This window comes from Armigeres subalbatus, chromosome 3 (genome assembly GCF_024139115.2).
Source record: "Armigeres subalbatus isolate Guangzhou_Male chromosome 3, GZ_Asu_2, whole genome shotgun sequence".
In the NCBI taxonomy this organism is placed as follows: domain Eukaryota; kingdom Metazoa; phylum Arthropoda; class Insecta; order Diptera; family Culicidae; genus Armigeres; species Armigeres subalbatus.
The window spans coordinates 422,879,654-422,897,489 of record NC_085141.1 but is presented as its reverse complement, the minus strand read 5'-3'; the positions used below and the strand labels follow the sequence as shown (position 1 = coordinate 422,897,489).

General features: G+C 41.0%; 1 protein-coding gene across 1 annotated transcript; it reads right to left on the bottom strand.

Moving 5' to 3' along the window:
• Positions 1-20: 20 nt before the first annotated feature.
• On the bottom strand, positions 21-17,668 carry LOC134227374 (3'-5' RNA helicase YTHDC2-like). Its single transcript, XM_062708791.1, has 7 exons — positions 17,487-17,668; positions 17,192-17,394; positions 7,194-8,348; positions 5,981-7,131; positions 1,068-2,198; positions 862-1,004; positions 21-756 (listed from the first exon to the last, which is right to left on the bottom strand). Exons 2-7 carry the CDS (start codon positions 17,385-17,387, stop codon positions 651-653), a joined length of 3,882 nt encoding a protein of 1,293 aa, XP_062564775.1. The 5' UTR covers positions 17,388-17,394; positions 17,487-17,668; the 3' UTR covers positions 21-650.
• Positions 17,669-17,836: the final 168 nt, after the last annotated feature.

Below are 17,836 nucleotides of genomic sequence, written 5' to 3'. Positions count from 1 at the left end.
TGCATACAGTCCACAACCGATTTTAACTTGTCGTTCTTTCACATTGATAACTTTAAAAGTTTTCAGTTTTATTCCACTTTTACAATTTAATTTAATTTAAATTAAACAGTACATTTGCAGCTTTTTCTTTGTATTCTGGGTTTCGAGAATTGCAATTGTCCGCAATTGCCGTATTATTCAAGAATTGCAATTAATCCGTGTTTTGTTTGTAGGTAATACGGCGTTAATCTTTATTACTTGGATTCAAATCGAATATCTAACATTACTCAGTTTATTCGTTTGTTCATACGGGTCTTGAGATACAATAATCCAAACAAGATAACCATAGAGAGAGAATTGTATGCATGTTGCGTGTACGTTCACGTATGAATTCGTGTTCTAACAATCGCTGAATGCTAATAGTTTTGTTTTTACATTATTACTCATATCTCTAATGTTTACTTTTATAACTTTGTATTCTGTTGCGAATGCGAAATTGTTACCTTGTTTTACCATACCATTTTTTGATAAAATTACTTTATGTTACAGTGTTGAAATTTGAATATCATTGCAACCTTTGTTTTTCTCTTCTTTGTATATCAGCTAATACGGATGTAGACATGAGTTGTAAAGTACGCTGTTAAGTAGTAGAGAGTGAGAAGCTTCAAGATCTACTTGAAAAATTCCTTCAACTCATGCCCGCTGGAGGGCGACAGCTCCTCTCCGTCGAGGTATTCTTCCAGTACTCTTCCTCGCATGAAGCTTTTCTCGAAGGTACTAAAATAGAAGGAAAAATATTGGATAAGTTCAAAATTATTAGTTCAGGGAGTGTTTGAATGCTGCAACAATTCGCTTTCAATTAAGAATATAATCTATTTTTACCTTAGCGTTTCAAAGGAGACCGTGCTCTTGGAAAACAGATTCAGATGGGTTCGATTGGCAACCAATGTCAATCGACCTGCTCCGTAGAAGCATTTGCTCTGTGATATGTGGAAAAATAGGATGATGCTGAGATGCGGTTGTTTCTAGAAAAAGAAAACGAAATTATTACAAAAATCATACGCAGATATGGGGAAGTGGTTACCAACCTTCAACAATTTTATCAGTTTCGGTTGCAACGACGATGAGAAACTCCATCCATCAGGACTCTCGGTTATCAGCTCGACCTGCATTATAGACGACGCATGCACTATGAAGTACCGGACCTTGGGTTCCCCTTTTCGATTATTATTGTGCTGCTTGCCTCCCCTCCCGTGGTGGTGCTGCTGATTCCTGTTATGATGTTTGTTGTTGGTATTGTGGCTGCTGCTCGCATCGCCATTGTTGCTGCTGCTGCTGTTATTGTTGTGACTACTGGCAGCCAATTTGAAATCGTTCACTGAGAAATTGAACGCACTTCCCAAACCATTAGTCGCATTCAGGTGGTTCTGTATCACAGGTCGAGGCTTCTGGCCAATGTTGGTGTGGCCTACGAATCCCAGGTGGCGGTCTTCGTCCTTCAGCAGCTGGGCCACCGAGTTCAACAGGTACAAGTCGTTCGCATTCGGCTGATATGATCTCGGATGGCTGATGAACTTGAGGAAGAGCGCACTCAGCTTGTGCCGAAAATGGAACACCGAAGTTCCGAAATTGCTATCCACGGCAAAGTTAATCCAATCGTCCACGATTAACTTGCTCTTGTCTGACATGTCATGCTCGTCGTTATCCGAATTGGATTCATCCAAATCTTTCCAAGAGATAAGCGACTCTTCTTCGTTCAAAAACAGAGGACCGCAAAATAGCGCGATAGTAACCGGCGCTACAACCGTATTGCACTTAATCAGGCAGTGAATTCCCGCTCGCGTCTTCTCCTCGAATACGATCCATTCCGATGGTAGAGACAGGATGCTTTCTTTGTTTTTCTTCAACGATTTGTCTCTGATGACAGAGCTGGGATGAGGACTTATCTTCTTATCGATGCGGGTTTTGATTGTGGCATTTTCCTTATCCACACGGCAGATGTTGGGATACAAACCGGCTACCAAGCAGGCTTTTACCACGGGCCAGTTGTCGGAGTTCTGGTTTAGATCCTGGATATTGCCGGACCCGTAACTCTTCACCAAACCCACCGAACGCAAATGGCCGAGAATCTTACTCCGAAGGCTTCCAATAGTGTCCATCGTGCCCGAATTAAGGAAGAAGCGATTGCAGAACTGACGCTCCTTCATTGACGGCTTAAGCTGAAACAGACAAATCAAGTTTGTACAACAGAAAAATATATTAGCTCTTTTAGTGGAATGTATTCAACCGTCTAAGACGAATTAAGCACTCTCCATTTAATTCCACCAGTTATTAACTGGTGGAATTAAATGGAGAGTGCTTAATTCGTCTTAGACGGTTGAAGTTTGTACAATCCCATTGATTTCCACCACTTAATTGTATCTTAACAGATACGTATATGGCATAATAACCATTTTGCATAAAAAATAAAAGAATTATGAAAACTCTAGGCAGAAGCTAATTACGGGTTAATTTAAATTTAAATGGATTTAAATGAAGAAATAATTGTCTTAATTTGCCTTATTCCTGAAAAATGTGATTTTTTAAGTTTTCTATTTCAAATGCGTACTTCTCGGCGTACTTTGAATGGAGGAATGATTTGCTCATTAGAATTCTTCCAACCAAATGCATGCATGCTCTTTCGTTATAAGGAGAAATCGTGTGCTTTAAAAGATGAAACCATCAGCTCATTTGTCTTATTCCGATCGTATGCGTAGAAAAGAAATCATATACGCTTCGACTGTTGCATTTTGTTGAAAATTGGTCACCTAGTCTTCTGCCTTCTTCCGGAAAAAGGCGTAGTTTTGAAGAAGGGGTCATTTACTCTTTTGCTTTTTTCCGAGCAAATGCATCATTTTAAAGGAGTCATCTACTCTTTTGCCTTTTTCCGGCCAAATGCGTACTTTTGAAGAAGGAGTCATTTACCTTTTTCCCTTTTTCCGGCCAAATATGTACTTTTAAAGAAGGAGTCATCTACTTTTGTGCCTTATTCCGGGCAAAGGTATCCTTTTAAAGAAGGAGTCATCTACTCTTTTGCTTCATTCCGGGCCAAAGCGTACTTTTAAAGAAGGAGACATTTACTGTTTTGCCTTTTTCAGAAAAAATGCGTACTTTTAAAAAAGGGGTCATCAATTCTTTTGCATTATCCCGTGCAAATGCCTTCTTTTTAAAAATGAGTCATTTACTACTTTGCCTTTCTCCGGACAAATGCCTACTTTTGAAGAAGGGGTCATCTACTCTCTTGCCTTATTCCGGGCAAATGCATCCTTTTAAAGAAGGAGTCATCTACTATTTTGACTCATTCCGGGCAAATGCGTACTTTCAGAGAAGGAGTCATCTACTCTTTTGCCTTATTCCGGACGAATGCATACTTTTAATTGAGGAGTCATTTACTCTTTTGCCTAAACTCCGGGCGAATGCGTACTTTTAAAAAAGGGGTGATCTACTCTTTTGGCTTATTTCGAGCAAATGCGTGCTTTTGAATAAGGAATCATCAACTCTTTTGTCTTATTCCAGGTAAATACACTATTAACATTCTTACTATTAACCTTTTTTTGTACCAAATGGTCGTTATGCCAAACGGCCCTTTGTATTTGATACATCTTTTCAACGATTATTTTATTTTATTTTTATTTATTTATAATATTTTAAATCCAGATGATGTCTGAATGATGATGACAGATGATGTTTCAATGAATAATCAGCGGTGCGAAAAAGATTGAACATCCGTTGAAAAAACAGGTCCGAGGAAACATGAAAATCAAATAGGTTAAAAAACTTATCTAATTGGTGACTAATTGAACGAATGGGCTCGTGTAAAGCATAGTCCGTACTTCGTGGGTTTAGGTACAAAAATCGCCTTGACGGAGTGGCCTCTCGGGAGCGTACACATTTAGCTGAGTTAGCAGAGCAGGACTGCAATAGCGGCCTGAGCAATTGATCTTCTCACCTCAAGAAGACGGCTCCACGTACGATGGCAGATTCATCGGGCCGCGCCACCTGACGAACCGAAGTGCATATCTAAAGAACAAACAAATTCGGGCGATCTAGCTGACGTGGAATGGGCTCCATACGACAGCATTCGACTCCAAAATTGATCGTACCAGCGAACAGTAGAGGGCTTTGAGCCAAATGGATCACGGAACTCGTCTGCAATTTTGAACATAAAGCCAAATTGTCGGTTCGCTCTGGCGATTATGTCGTTGTAGTGAACTCGAAAGGTAAGCCCACTGTCCAAGATAACGCCGAGATCCTTCAGGTGCTGCACTGGTCATTATGCCAAACGGTCGTTATGCCAAATGGCCTCGAGGTACCCAACACATTATGCCATATGGGCTTCCCCCCAAGAATACTGCAGAATGTCACACCAAATAAACTTTGTCAAAGACATGTTTTTTACAAATTTCTAATTTATACGATAGAAATGTTTACAATATAGAAAAATCCATATATCGAAATATCTTGAGTTAGCCTAAAATAATGATTTTATATATACCACCATCTAGCGGCCAAGTTCTAAACTAATTAATGCCTCATGTCAAAGCAAACGCCTTCCTGCATAACCTGCCCAAAAATTCCAAAATACAATAAAAAAGTTATAGCAATTTCAATTAATTTGGGTTCAATAAGAGCACAGACAATTTAAGTTTTTCAGTACAGACAGAAGGTACGCAATTGTTCGAAGTAAGGTGAAGAGTGTACGATTCCATTTTTAGAAGTCCACATTTTCCCGGAATAGTGGAACATAGATGACCCCTTCTTTAAAATTATGTATTTTCCCCGAAAAAGGCAAAAGTGTACACCCGGAAAAAGTCGGAGCGTATATGATTTCTTTTCTACGCGTACGATCGGAATAAGACAAATAAGCAGGTGATTCCATCTGTTAAAGCACACAATTTCTCCTTATATCGCGAAAAAAAGCACACATTTGTTTGGAATAATTATAATGAATAGATCATTCCTCCTTAGCCGTGTTGTAAGACGCGCGGCTACAAAACAAGACCATGCTGAGGGTGGCTGGGTTTGATTCCAGGTGCCGGTCTAGGCAATTTTTGGATTGGAAATTGTCTTGACTTCCCTGGGCATAAAAGTATCATCGTGTTAGCCTCATGATATACGAAAAACGCTTTGAAACCTCGAAGTTAATAGCTGTGGAAGTGCTTAATGAACACTAAGCTGCGAGGCGGCTCTGTCCCAGTGTAGAGACGTAATGCCAATAAGAAGAAGAAGATCATTCCTCCATTCGAAACACGCATTTGGCAATGGCAATGTAAATGACTACTTCTTTAAAAAACACATTTGTCAGGAATCAGGCAAAAAAGTGAATTACTCCTTGAAACACGCATATGCCCAGAATAAGGAAATAAGACAGATGACTCTTGTAAAGCACGCGTGTGTCTAATGTTTTTATAATTCTTTGAATTTTTATTCCAAACGGTCCTTATATCAAATGGCTGTTTTTTTTATTATGGTAAATGGTCGTTATGCCAAATGGTCTTTGTGCTAAATGTCGCTAGCTATTCAACTCGTTATGAAAAAAAATTATTATGTCAAACGGCGTTATGCCAAATGAAATTATGCCATTTGGGACAGCATGAACATAAACTCTTTGAACCGCCTGTCAAGTTTTTTTTTTTTTAATATTCATAAAAGTAATAATATTTTGCAAACACCAACCCAATCACCCCTATTCTTGTTTACGGACGAACGAATGCAGTTCGTTCGAATCGTTCCCCAATTTGATTTCAGTGGCGTAAACGATAATGTCTCAGTTGTTAGAAGCAAGAAGCAGTGATGAAAAAAAAAACAGAGGACGGCACTGTCTCGTTTCAAACCTACCCGAACCTGAAAATTTGACCTTAGTGATGGTCGTATGTAAAGTTTTAATTCCATTAAAAACATAATGTTTTTGTAAGGGTTAAAACTACGTAAAATTATTCTAGACTAGCTTCATGCTACTTACCTCATTCCACTTCTGGAAAGCCCTCAGCAAGCACAAACAATCACTGTACGAATCCTCCGCCATGTCCCGCTTCAGCTTGGACGCTTTATCCTTATCCAGAGCAGTCGTCGGCAGCACGAAAGGATCGTTCACACTCAGCGCACTGACGATGGTCAGCACCGGATCGATGCACTTCAAAAATATCCCGAACAACAGAATCTTCCCGAATCGGGCATCCACTGGCAAGTCCGCCAGAATCAGTCCCAGTTCTGTCAAGTTCTCGTCGTCATCCAAAGCGCCCAACTTCTGCAGTAGCTTAATGCTTTGCTTGATGCTCATCGTAGACGGTGGCTGTATGGCCTTGCTCAAGAAGTTCAGAATCGAAGTATGGCTTGCAATAATCGACGTTTGCAAGCAAATTTCCGTCAAAGGAACTCGTAGGATCTCCGGCAGCGTAAACTTGTCCATCGCGTCAAACCTCTGTCGACTGAAAAGCCGAAAACAGACACCTGGCTTCGTTCGTCCCGCTCGACCAGCTCGTTGCGTGGCACATGCCTGCGAGATCCAGGTCGCCGTCAAGGAAGTTGTCGATGTCACCGAATCGTAGTGCTTTTGTTTAACTTTTCCGCTGTCAATCACATATACGACGTCATCGATGGTAATCGAGGTCTCTGCGATATTTGTGGACAGGATGATCTTACGAGTGTTCGGTTGAACCGGCTTGAACACAGCATTCTGATCATTCGTTTGCATATTGCTGTGCAGCATGTAGATTCGAAAGTTTGACGTACCACTGAGACCGCAATTCAACATTTCGTACTGCTCAAGAATATCATCGTAACCAGGAAGGAAAACAAGGATCGCTCCCGGCGACAGTTTCAGGCAGATGTACTTGATGATATCCAAAATTAGGCGATGATCAACCTTCTCGTCATTCACCGTGCCGTGGTACACGTCGAGCAGTACCTTGGCAAGCTGTCTAGGAGGGGTTTGCAGCTGGGGTTGCTGCTGCTGGAGCTGTTGCTGAGGATGAGTAACCATCTCCAGTATCTGCGTGCAAGCATTATGCCCATTGATATTGACCGACCAATCCAGGGCAGTGAAATTGTGCTTGCCTTTGATCATCGGATTCGCTCCCATGTCCACCAATCGTTTCACTACATTTGTGTACCCTGCAAACAGAAAGAATTAGGAAACAATCGAACGAAAAACAAAAACTATGAAAAGAGGATACCTTTTGCTGCAGCAATCATCAGTGCCGTCATCTTCGTTTCCGTATGCTGAAAATTGATCGGATTGTTCTCGTCCTCAACCAAATAGAAAAAGTGGTTGAAATCGTCCGGATTGTTCTCGATCCAGCATACCTCCAGTATGTCGTTCATCAGCAAAATCGTCTCGTCGTCCATATTGGCCGTATTGACCGACTCCGTCCGGTGAGGATTCTGTGCCAGCGATCTGGCAAAGTCAGGTGTGCTTTTGAACTGTCGTTTGACTTCGTCGATCTTGGCATTGTAGCGATCGATTCGGAACAGAACATCCTCCAGGAAATAGTTCTCGATCGGGAACAGCCTTCCGGGGATTTCGATCAGTGGACAATTGTTGAAGTAGCGCGAAAATGTATTGGACTCGATGGTGGCAGACATGAGAATAACTTTGATGTTCGTATGCTGCAGGACTTTCTCTTTCAGCGAAATCAGCAAAAAGTCCGAATACTGATCGCGTTCATGGACTTCATCCACGATTATGTGTGTCACATCGTTCAGAATACTGGTGGAATTTTTGCCCATCAGACACCGCAGGAGAACGCCGTTTGTGCAAAAAATAAGATTGGTGATCGGACTTAGTCGACTTTCCAGGCGGATCTGATAGCCGATCGTTTGCCCGAGTTGTTCGTTCCGCTCGTAGCTTACTCGATCGGCCACGGTGATGGCGGACAATCGTCTCGGTTGCGTACAAATTATTCGACATACTTCGTTCTGCTGCGTAGCAGTTTCGAGGATGAACTGCGGAATCTGGGTAGTTTTACCGGAACCAGTGCTACCCGAAACGATCATAACCTGATTCTGCGCCAAGCAGTTCATGATGGTATCCCTGAAGGGGGCAATCGGCAACCGAAGTCTCTCTTGGAGGACCTGCATGCTGGAGTTCATTGGCGGTGGGACGCACTTGATGGAATTGTTCGGCGATCCCAGGTTCAAACTGTACGATGTCAAGCTGGCGTACAACTTGCGCCGGGCATAGTTATCTGCAATCTCCTTCTGAAAAGGGCCCTGCTTCTGAAGGATCATCTCAATCGTTTTCTGCGAGTTCTCGCTGATGTCCAAGCTGGCGTCATCGTGGATCAGGGAAAGGATGTTCGATTTGTAGATCGTCAGGTAGCGTAGGTTTCCTATGGACAAAATATGACGCATTAATGGGCCTAATAGATTATGAACGTTTCAAACTTTGGCATTCTATTTGCTTAATTTCAATATTAAGAGGACAGATTGGGCATGATGGGTCACCTGAGAAGAACTATTAACACCTTAACAGCAGAGTACAGTAAAACCTCCATGAGTCGATATTGAAGGGACCATCGACTGATGGAAATATCGAGATGTGGAATATATACCCCTAGGAAAGCTGTTTGAAGGGACCATCATAGTAACCCAAAAATGATTTTTTACTATGGAATAATTTGCTTCCATCAGCCGATATCGAGTCATGAAACATCGACTCATGAAGGTTTGACTGTATTGTAATTACATGGAACAAAATTGATCAAAATTGGTCACAACTCTCAATCAATATTTTTAGAAGACTTTCAGCCCTAGGCTGGCTCGTCTCCGGAATTTAATATCCTGTAGGTGTCGCCCCAAGGATTAACATTGGCATTCTGGCAACACACTCTTTCAGGTCTACTATTGGTCTTGTTAAAAGTCAGTTTCGCAGCTATGAGCTTTGAAGTTGAAAGTTTCAACTAATGTGAAAATATATCTTTCATCTCCTGGCAATTATAAAACAATTTACCGATCGAACAACTTGGAAACTAATATAAAAGAGCTAAAATATTTTTCCAAACAATACCTAAAATATAGGATCTAATACAATTCTAATCTAATACCAGACGTGAGTCACAACTACAAGTCATTCATTCAAAAATAAATATATCGCCCGACTGCACACGGAAGAACTAAACTACCCAAAAGCGAGCTCAATCCACCCAACTTCGCACTTCTGTACGGAAAGCCAAATTTTAGTAAATGGGGTCGAAGTAGCTTGCCTTTGAACGGAGACGAGCCAGCCTCGGGCTGAAAGTCTCTTTAATAAAGACACAAAAAAAAAAAGCTTGCCTTTACTCCCATGTTAACAAAATTACCAAGCGTAAGTCCTTTGGGAGGTTTAATTCCCTCAATTTCGACCCCAGGCAGCATTGGCGTAAATAAGGGGGGGCCGGGGGGGGGCTGGCCTCCTCCAGACCTACTTGTGGCCCCCCCCAGAAAACTTTGAAAAGTAATTCCAACTTAGTCAGTTTTTATTTCATTTACATATTTCCTACATATTTCTTAATTTTGATTATGAATTCTATAAACATATTTTTTGTTGCGTTATCACATCTATGACCATTTGTTCAGCAAAGCATCGAAATATTTAAGTTGGACTCCCGGGAACATTTTCTCGATTTTTAAGCTAAAATCAATGCCGCTTCTAATTCAGTTGCTAGCTTAAAATAATAAATTTGTTCTGCATTTGTTTGACTAGTATCCTGGTCGCAGGAACAAAAACATAATTGTATTAAGATATAAATATTTCTGTTCTATTAAACTACCATCCGCTTCAAAAAAGACTGAAGCAACTACATCAAAATGAGCACATGTACACAAATCCGGTCAATGAAATTTCGAACGACCATTCTTTCGAAAATCTTCGAGTTTCCTATGGAGCTTTTTGCTCTCGCTATATAATTCTGGCACAGAAAGATATAAAATTATAAAACTTAAGAATCTTTGTTACAATGACAGAAAAATCAACAACGCATTCCATTGAAAGTATTAGGACAAAACTTAGGCAACCTTCGCACTCACAACAGAGATTGCATTAAAGAAATATTTTTATAATCCTCAAAAGATCTTGTTCCATTTAATTTTTGGCGATTTCATAAGGATCATCGGAAAACTCTTTTGTGCCTGCTTTAATTAGAATTTGTTTTTTAGGATAAAAAAAATTAGATTTAGAAACCAGTTCGTATCAGAAAACATTTCTTTTGCAGCACAATTCAGATCGATTTTATTGCTTCTCAAGTCTCTTTGATTTTTGCAGAGAAATCTCTCACCTATTCAGAAAACCATAATAAAGACTCTTCCTAACGTCAGTAATTACAAAAACCCTATGTTATTCTGGAATTTGATTTCTGACTCGGTACTTAACTATTTCAGCACATAGCATACATTTTGGAATTGCATGAATACTTATATTGATTATGACAAAATTTCGTGGAATTTATTCCACATCTAAAGAGTTTCAAAAATTTCAAGTTTCAAAAAAAATCGAGATCTTTATGCATTAAGTAATCATGGAAATGCTTGAAAACTTTCAGAAATATACTCATATCGAATTTCATTTATAGATAATTCGAAGAAGATTCTTGAATCTTAGATTACACACTTATCCACATTTAGTAACATGGAGAAGACAAGTTGACACAGACACAGCGTTTTGAAGCAATCACAGCATCATTGGAAATCAATTGTATTATTCGCGATTTTTTTATGTTAGTTCTAGGACGAATGAGCGATAAACTTAGTCAAACAATTTCTTTTGCAATCCATGCGCACAGTGCTTTAAATCGCCTTTGAAAACTCCATCCCACCAGCTGGTGCCATGCCCCCCCCCCTAGACCGAGACTCTAGTTACGCCTATGCCAGGCAGAAAACGCCAGGTTAGCTTCCCATATCGAACTGGCGTCGTTGCATTGTTCTGCTCTTTTGTTTTTGACAACAGAAGAAAGAGCGGACGAAAGAGAAGAGAAAAAATAACTCAAAAGTAAGTTTAAAAATACTCAACGCTGGGTACTTTTTTTCTTCCATGTAGGAAGAAAGTAAAAGGAAGGATGAACATATCGAGCAAAGACGTCGATCATTAATCAAATCAAACTTCGGCAGCAAGGCGGTAAAGTAAATCCGAACCTAAACGCAAAACCATCAGTCACGGAAAGCCACACCATAGCCATGAACAATGATCAGCCCGCATGACGATAGGCGTCGCCACTCGATCGAGAAACTACTCCCCAGCCGTTCAAGAAAGCGCAGACGACTTCAAGAAAACAATTATACCAAACTGGTAACAAGGCAAGGAGTCGGAGATACCGGAGACATGCTCTAGTCAATATGGTTTCCGATAGCTCCACTCCCCAACATTAATCACAATGAAGACCAAGGCACGAACACGGACTACGAGCTCGATTGGTTCGGAAGTAGGGAAGGTGTAGTATTTCTGCCAAGGCAAGTATGACAGGTCGTAGGAGACATCCAGGGCGTCTTACCTCAATCCGAATTTGCCTCCGTAACAGATGAACACCTTACGTAGAAATAGTTTACACAGATAGCACCATAACAACGAGAATTTCGGTTAGACGGCAGGGAAAGAGGTAGCCCTTCTTTTCCCTGGCCACCGCCTTTTACAAGCAGGTATAGTCAAAGCCATCGCGTATAACGACATTGCTCACAAGTTTCATTACCCCAAAATATGATCCCATGCAAAATTTGAGCTCAATCGGACATGATTTAGGGGTGGCTAAAATTCATCAAAGTTTTGAATTTTTTACCCATAAAAATGTTCCCAAAAGGGAACCAAAGGAAAAGTCGAAAATCGATTTTTTGTTTTTGATGCCAAATGATTTTAAAATGCATGAAACGTCAAGATCTGTTGTTACCTCAAAAAATAATATTTTTTTAAATCGCTTTTTTCTTTAAGAATATTTTTGATAGGGGAAATGACGGCTTCGGCAGGTTTTGTTCTATTATTGGCAGGGGGTTTTTTGTAACCAATTATGCTCAAATTTGGCCTAAACATTCTTTGCATATCAAAGAATATTGTGGCCAAATTTCATAAAATTTGGTCAACAAAAACCCCCCTGCCAATAATAGAACAAAACCTGCCAAAGCCGTCTTTCCCCTACTTAAAATTTTTTTTCAGGCGATGAAATTTTTTTTTTCATCGAATTTTAACACCGCCCGATACGTTTTTGGTAGCCAAAAATTTCCCCCTATGCAAAATTTTAGCTCAATCAGACATGATTTAGGGGTGCCTAAAATTCATCAAAGTTTTGAAATTTTTACTCATGAAAATGCAAGAAGTGTAAACCGAAGAACAAGTTGGAGTCCATTGGCATTAAAAAACAAAAACAAAATTTCCCCTTGTGAGAAAAAAATGTTTTGGGTTAATTTTGAGCACCCCTAAATCATGTCCGATTTAGCTCAAATTTTGCAAAGTGGAATATTTTTGGCTACGAAAACGTTTGCGTATCGTCCGGTGTTAAAATTCGATGAAATTTTTTTTTATCGTTTGACAAAAAATCCAGGTTTGAAGACCTCCATTTGAGAGTTATTTTCCAAAAAGCTCAGTAGCTTTGTAAAAAAGGCTTGAAAGCCTCCTTCCAAGAAACTCGTAAGCTTCCTTTTGAGAGCCTCCGAAACCTTTCTTCAAAAGGCTCGGCAGCCTCCTTTCAAGAGGGTGGTTCAAAAACCTCCTCTCATGAGGCTCGGAAGCCTCATTTTAAGAGACTCGGAAGCGTCATTTCAAGAGGCTCAAAAGCGTCCTTTTAAGATGTTTAGAAACCTCCTTTGAGGAGTCTCAGAAACCCTTCAAAGGGCTCAGAAATCTGATTTTAAAAGGATTGAAAGTCTTCTTCCAAGAGGCTCGGAAGTTTTTTCAAGAAGCTCATCAGTTTCCTTTCAAGATGCTCGGAAAATCCTCCTTTTAAGAGTATCGGAATTCTTCTTTAAAAAAGCTAGGAAGCATTTTCAAGAGCCTAAAGCCTCCCTTCAAAAGGCTCAGAAGCCTCCTTCCACGAAGTGCATTACTTTCAAGAGGCTCGAAAGCCTCCAAAAGTCATGAAAGTGTAATAGGAAGCTAGATGTATAAAATTAATTTAAATTGCAAACTTTCACAGAATATCGCGGATCTAGTCAACATTTTGGAGAGCCATATATTGCGTTAGATTTCAAGTTCGTTTTCCATATATCTTATGAGTTATGCTTATTTTCATTTACAGCGAAAAACAATAGGGTTACGTCAATAAATATAAAAGTTCGAATCAGTACCTATCAAGAAAAAGGTTGAGAACCGCTGGTCTAGTAAATGTAAAACTATTGTGATGGTTTCGACAACGGCTTGAACTGAGGGGCAAAGCGTCCCACATGCAAGTCCCAGCTTAGAACAAACATCTCCAGCGATTATCGTGGCATCTCTCCGTGAGAACTCCCACAGCGAACCAAGCAACGCAAACGGAGGCTACATCGTCATCCGCCACATGTTCCTTCACAGATAATCTCCAGCTATCGAACGGCATCACGGTTGATCCAGAAGAAGTAACAGAAGAACTAGCAAGAGCTTATAGCAAGAGATCAGCGACCTCCAGCCCCCAGATGGACTTTCAGATGGCAAAATCGGCGGCTGAACGAAGGACCATCGATGTGTACAACATCAATATTACTTTTAGCAAACTTCTGTGAGCCCTCGACAAAAGTCAAGGTTCCTCAACAGGCCCAGATTCAATAGGGAAAACGTCCCTCATCGAACTGCTAAACAATATCCGGCGTAGTAGCGAATTTCCCGAAAGGTGACAGAATGCCGTTGTCGTTCCGCTCCGGAAAACTAATTTCCATGAGTCCGAAGCCAATGCTTTTCGGCCAATCTCACTCACCACCTGCATGGCTATACTTTTCAAGCGGAGGTTGATTACCGAACTAGAATCGAGTGGACGGCTCGACAAGCGCCAACATACCTTTCGCACAGGTCACGGCACCGACACGTAATTTGCCGAACTTGAAAGGTCGCTACCTACCACTGACGAACACTGTCTGATTGTATCTCTTAATCTGTGGAAGGCGTACGATACTACCTGGCGATATGGTATATTGCGAGCTTTGAAGTCTTGGCGAATTCGTGGACGCATGCTGAACAATCTGGAAAGCTTCCAGGTGTCCTTAGAGGGACACATATCTCAACAATATCCGCAAAAAAACGAAGTGTTACAGGGTTCCATCTTGTCCGTGACGCTATTCCTCATCGCGGTGTGCTGCCAGACGGAGTTAAAATTCTTTTATGCGCAGATTACATTTTTCTCGAAGTAGGAAGGCCAAAAGGGAAAGGTTTGCACCTGAAACTGCATACAGCAATCAAGACAGTGGATACGTAGACGAAAAGTGTGGGATTCGTCATATCAGCGACGAAGTCGCAAACTTTCTATTGAAGTCAAAATGCACACCGTGAGCCAACGCAGATCATCACCATAGACAGATCTCCCGCCCCGTTTCGAAGGCCAACCGTCTGAGGATTCTAGGTGTCACTCTCGACCGAACAATTACGTTCAAACCGTAATGTAGGATGGTCAAGAAAGCTTGCAAATCGCGACTATCGAATCTTGCAAATGATCTGAATGAAACTTCCGCGTGGCAACCACACGGCTCTTCTGCAGATGGCCTCGGCTCAAGTCACCGCAAAGTTGATATATGAAATTGGATTTAGTGAACCGAGAAGGACCGGAAACACTTCAAAGTCTCGCTCCCGCATACAACACATGGCCCACTACGCTTACGGAGCATTCGTAACCAGCCAGATAAGCTCAATCATGGATGAAGCTGGTACTCTACCGTTTGAACTATTGGCAGTTCAGTCTGCCAGGTGGACGGCCATTCGGATGTTCGCTAAAAGTCGACACAACAGCACCCTTCCCCTGGTTCATCGAGCCGTGTACTCGAAGTAACGGGTACAGCGGTTTCCAGATTGTGAGGCAGAGCAATCGTGTTGGGACCGCAAGTGCTTCTTTCCAAAGTCCATCAAGAATTTGAATTGAATTTTCCAGAGCAATCCCTGGAGAAATCTCGGAGGAATTTCTGGGGAGATTTCGAATCGAATTCCCAGAAATATTTTTGGAGATATTTCGGGAGAATTTTGATACAATAAGGAGGAATTTTTGGAGGAGTTCGTGCAAAAAAGCGATAGAACTCCGGGCTAACTTCTTTTAAATATTCCGGGAGATTTTCTAGAAAAACTTTCCTGAAGATGTGCTTAAGTGTTCAATTCCTGGAGTTCCTTAAGTGCTTAATTCCAGAAGGAACTTCAGGAAGAATTCCTGCATGAACTTCTGGAGGAATTCCCGCAGGAACTTCCGAAAGAACTAATGCAGCAACTTCCGGAGGAATTAACGCAGAAACTTTCGGAGGAATTAACACAGGAACTTCCGGAGGAATTTCTGCAGCAACTTTGCTAGACGAACTTTCGAAGGAATTCCTGAAGGAACTTCCGGAGGAATACCCGCAGGAATATCCGGAGGAATTCCCGAAGGAACTTCCGGAGGAATTCCCGCAGGAGCTTCTGGAGGAATTTCCTCAGAAACTTCCGGAGGAATTAATGCAGGAACTTCCGGAGGAATTAACGCAGGAACTTCCGGAGGAATTTCTGCAGCAACTTTGCTGGACGAACTTTCGAGAGATTTCCTGAAGGAAATTCCGGAGGAATTCCCGCAGGAACTTCTGGAGAAATTCCCGCAAGAACTTCCGGAGGAATTCCCGCAGGAACTTTCGGAGGAATTCCTGGAGGAACTTCCGGAGAAATTTCTGGGGGAACCTCATGCGTAGCATAAAAAGGAATAATTTTTAACGGACTACAAGTGGTTCCGAAAAACGATTTGAAAAAATGATCATAATACCCAACCATGGACAGAATGAAAATTTCTCTGTCCATCGATTCATATATAAAATCGTTTTTGGAGCGCACAGCAAGTTACAGTGAACTCCATTTTAAACTGGCTGCATAATTGTACAAAAAAGACTTAACTGAACACTTAACGCCTAGCATGAGATAACGGACAGGACATACAACACCCACTGGACCAGGGGAGATATTACGAAAAGTTTCCTCCTTGTTCCGTGACAGAGCATGAAAGTGTTAAATATCTGCTTTGTTTTTGTGTTTATTACCGTTTTCAACTCGGTGAATTAATGATTAATAATTGATTAATTGATCGACTAGTCACTATTACATATCTCTATTAAAATAATTTTAATTTTAAAATAAAGCACAACATCCTTTCATACGAATCAAAGAACCCACTTTTCTTTCATTTGGTCGCCTGAAATAGAAAAGACGCTTCGCTCTCTATCTTATGACGATCACGACCTTTTCCAGTACTGTGTGTGACCAACAGATCCCATTTGATTTTGCTGGGAGATGGTTTGAAACGCAATTTTCATTACAAAGCGTTTCTCAGCTAAATCAAAGGGGATCTGTTGGGCATACAAACTGACCAGCAAACGCTCTATGTTCGAAATCAACATTCACTCGTCCCAAGTGGGTAGAAAAAACAATCACCTGAGAGCCGTGTTGGGGGACAATGGATCAACATTTTGTCCATTTTGCTCGAAACTTTGGCTGGTTCAAATAAGATATTGAATGATGAATGTCGACATCGTCTTTTTTGCTGTTTGGAGTCAAAACCAAAAGTAAGCAAGCCGACTGATGGAATAATCTGATTGGAACTGCAATATATGAAGATTTATAACGATAAATGTGCTCAACCGCAGCATTTTAGGCCAAGGTTTGAGCCATATACCCTATAATGTAAACAAGTATTAATTGAAACTTGAGGTCGTAGTCGTTTTTTATACGCTTCAAAAAATTGACTAACTCCTTGTTTTTTAAATATAAAAATTTTAACATCAAAATTTCATCTAATGAGAATAAATTTCATAATTAGTTAACGGTAAAACTATTCCCGTAAATTCCTAAGAAAAAATCGCCTAGCGCAACAAATAGAAAATTTTGTTTGAATAAACATTAAATGGTGGCAATTTTTCACCAAAATAAAGAAATTGCAATTTGTTGAAATTGCCATCAACTGCTAAAAGTGGTTTAAATGCGCATACGAGACTACAACAAACAATGTTTAATCCGCATTCAGGTGTGCTTGCATTGCAACATTGCACAAGTGGCAATAACTCAGTGCTACGAGGACGGAGGGAGTTCACTCACCTTTCCCATGGGATCGGGACTTGAGCGATTTGTTCTTGACGTAATCGTGAATGTAGGCCCGGTGCTCCCGGGTAAATGTGGCAGGAAAGTCAAACTCGTTCAACTTCTCGTCCTGGACGAATTTGTCGATCATATAGTGGATGGCGATGCGGACATTCTCCTCAATGTTTATGTTGGTTTTTCCTCGGCCGGCCATGTTGGAGCTGTTTTCGTATTTTTTTTTCCGTACCCAGAAGGCAAAAATATTTGATCAATTTTCGTCGCAATTTCGGGGGTGGCTACCGCCAAAACATACCTCGGCTGCTAGCGTAACCAGTGCAGCAGGAAATGCGCTAGAAATTGTCCGGCTCCAGGATGAAAACGGTACCAAAATTGACCATTCGATTCGCAGATGACGATTTTTGCACAACTGTGGAAGAGCCCACCAAATTTTTCGCTCGACTGTCAAGAGTGTTCGACCCAATCCAACCAAGCTGTTGAAAGCAGAAAAGTAACAACCACTCACCGAGAGCGATGGCGCTCAGCGAATGTCATCATCCACTCAATGCAAGGTCGATCTCAGCACTCAGCAGGTATTCGTTTTAATCGTTTTAATCGGAGGAGTTTTTAATAATTAAAATTATTTGGAGCTATTTGGAGTATGTA

Excerpts from the sequence above, each read along its gene's own strand:
- LOC134227374 (XM_062708791.1), bottom strand. The coding sequence starts at position 17,387 with ATGGCCGGCCGAGGAAAAACCAACATAAACATTGAGGAGAATGTCCGC. Across the intron at positions 8,349-17,191 it reads GTCCCGATCCCATGGGAAAG|GAAACCTACGCTACCTGACG; the intron begins GTGAGTGAACTC and ends TTTTGTCCATAG. Across the intron at positions 1,005-1,067 it reads AACTGATAAAATTGTTGAAG|AAACAACCGCATCTCAGCAT; the intron begins GTTGGTAACCAC and ends TTCTTTTTCTAG.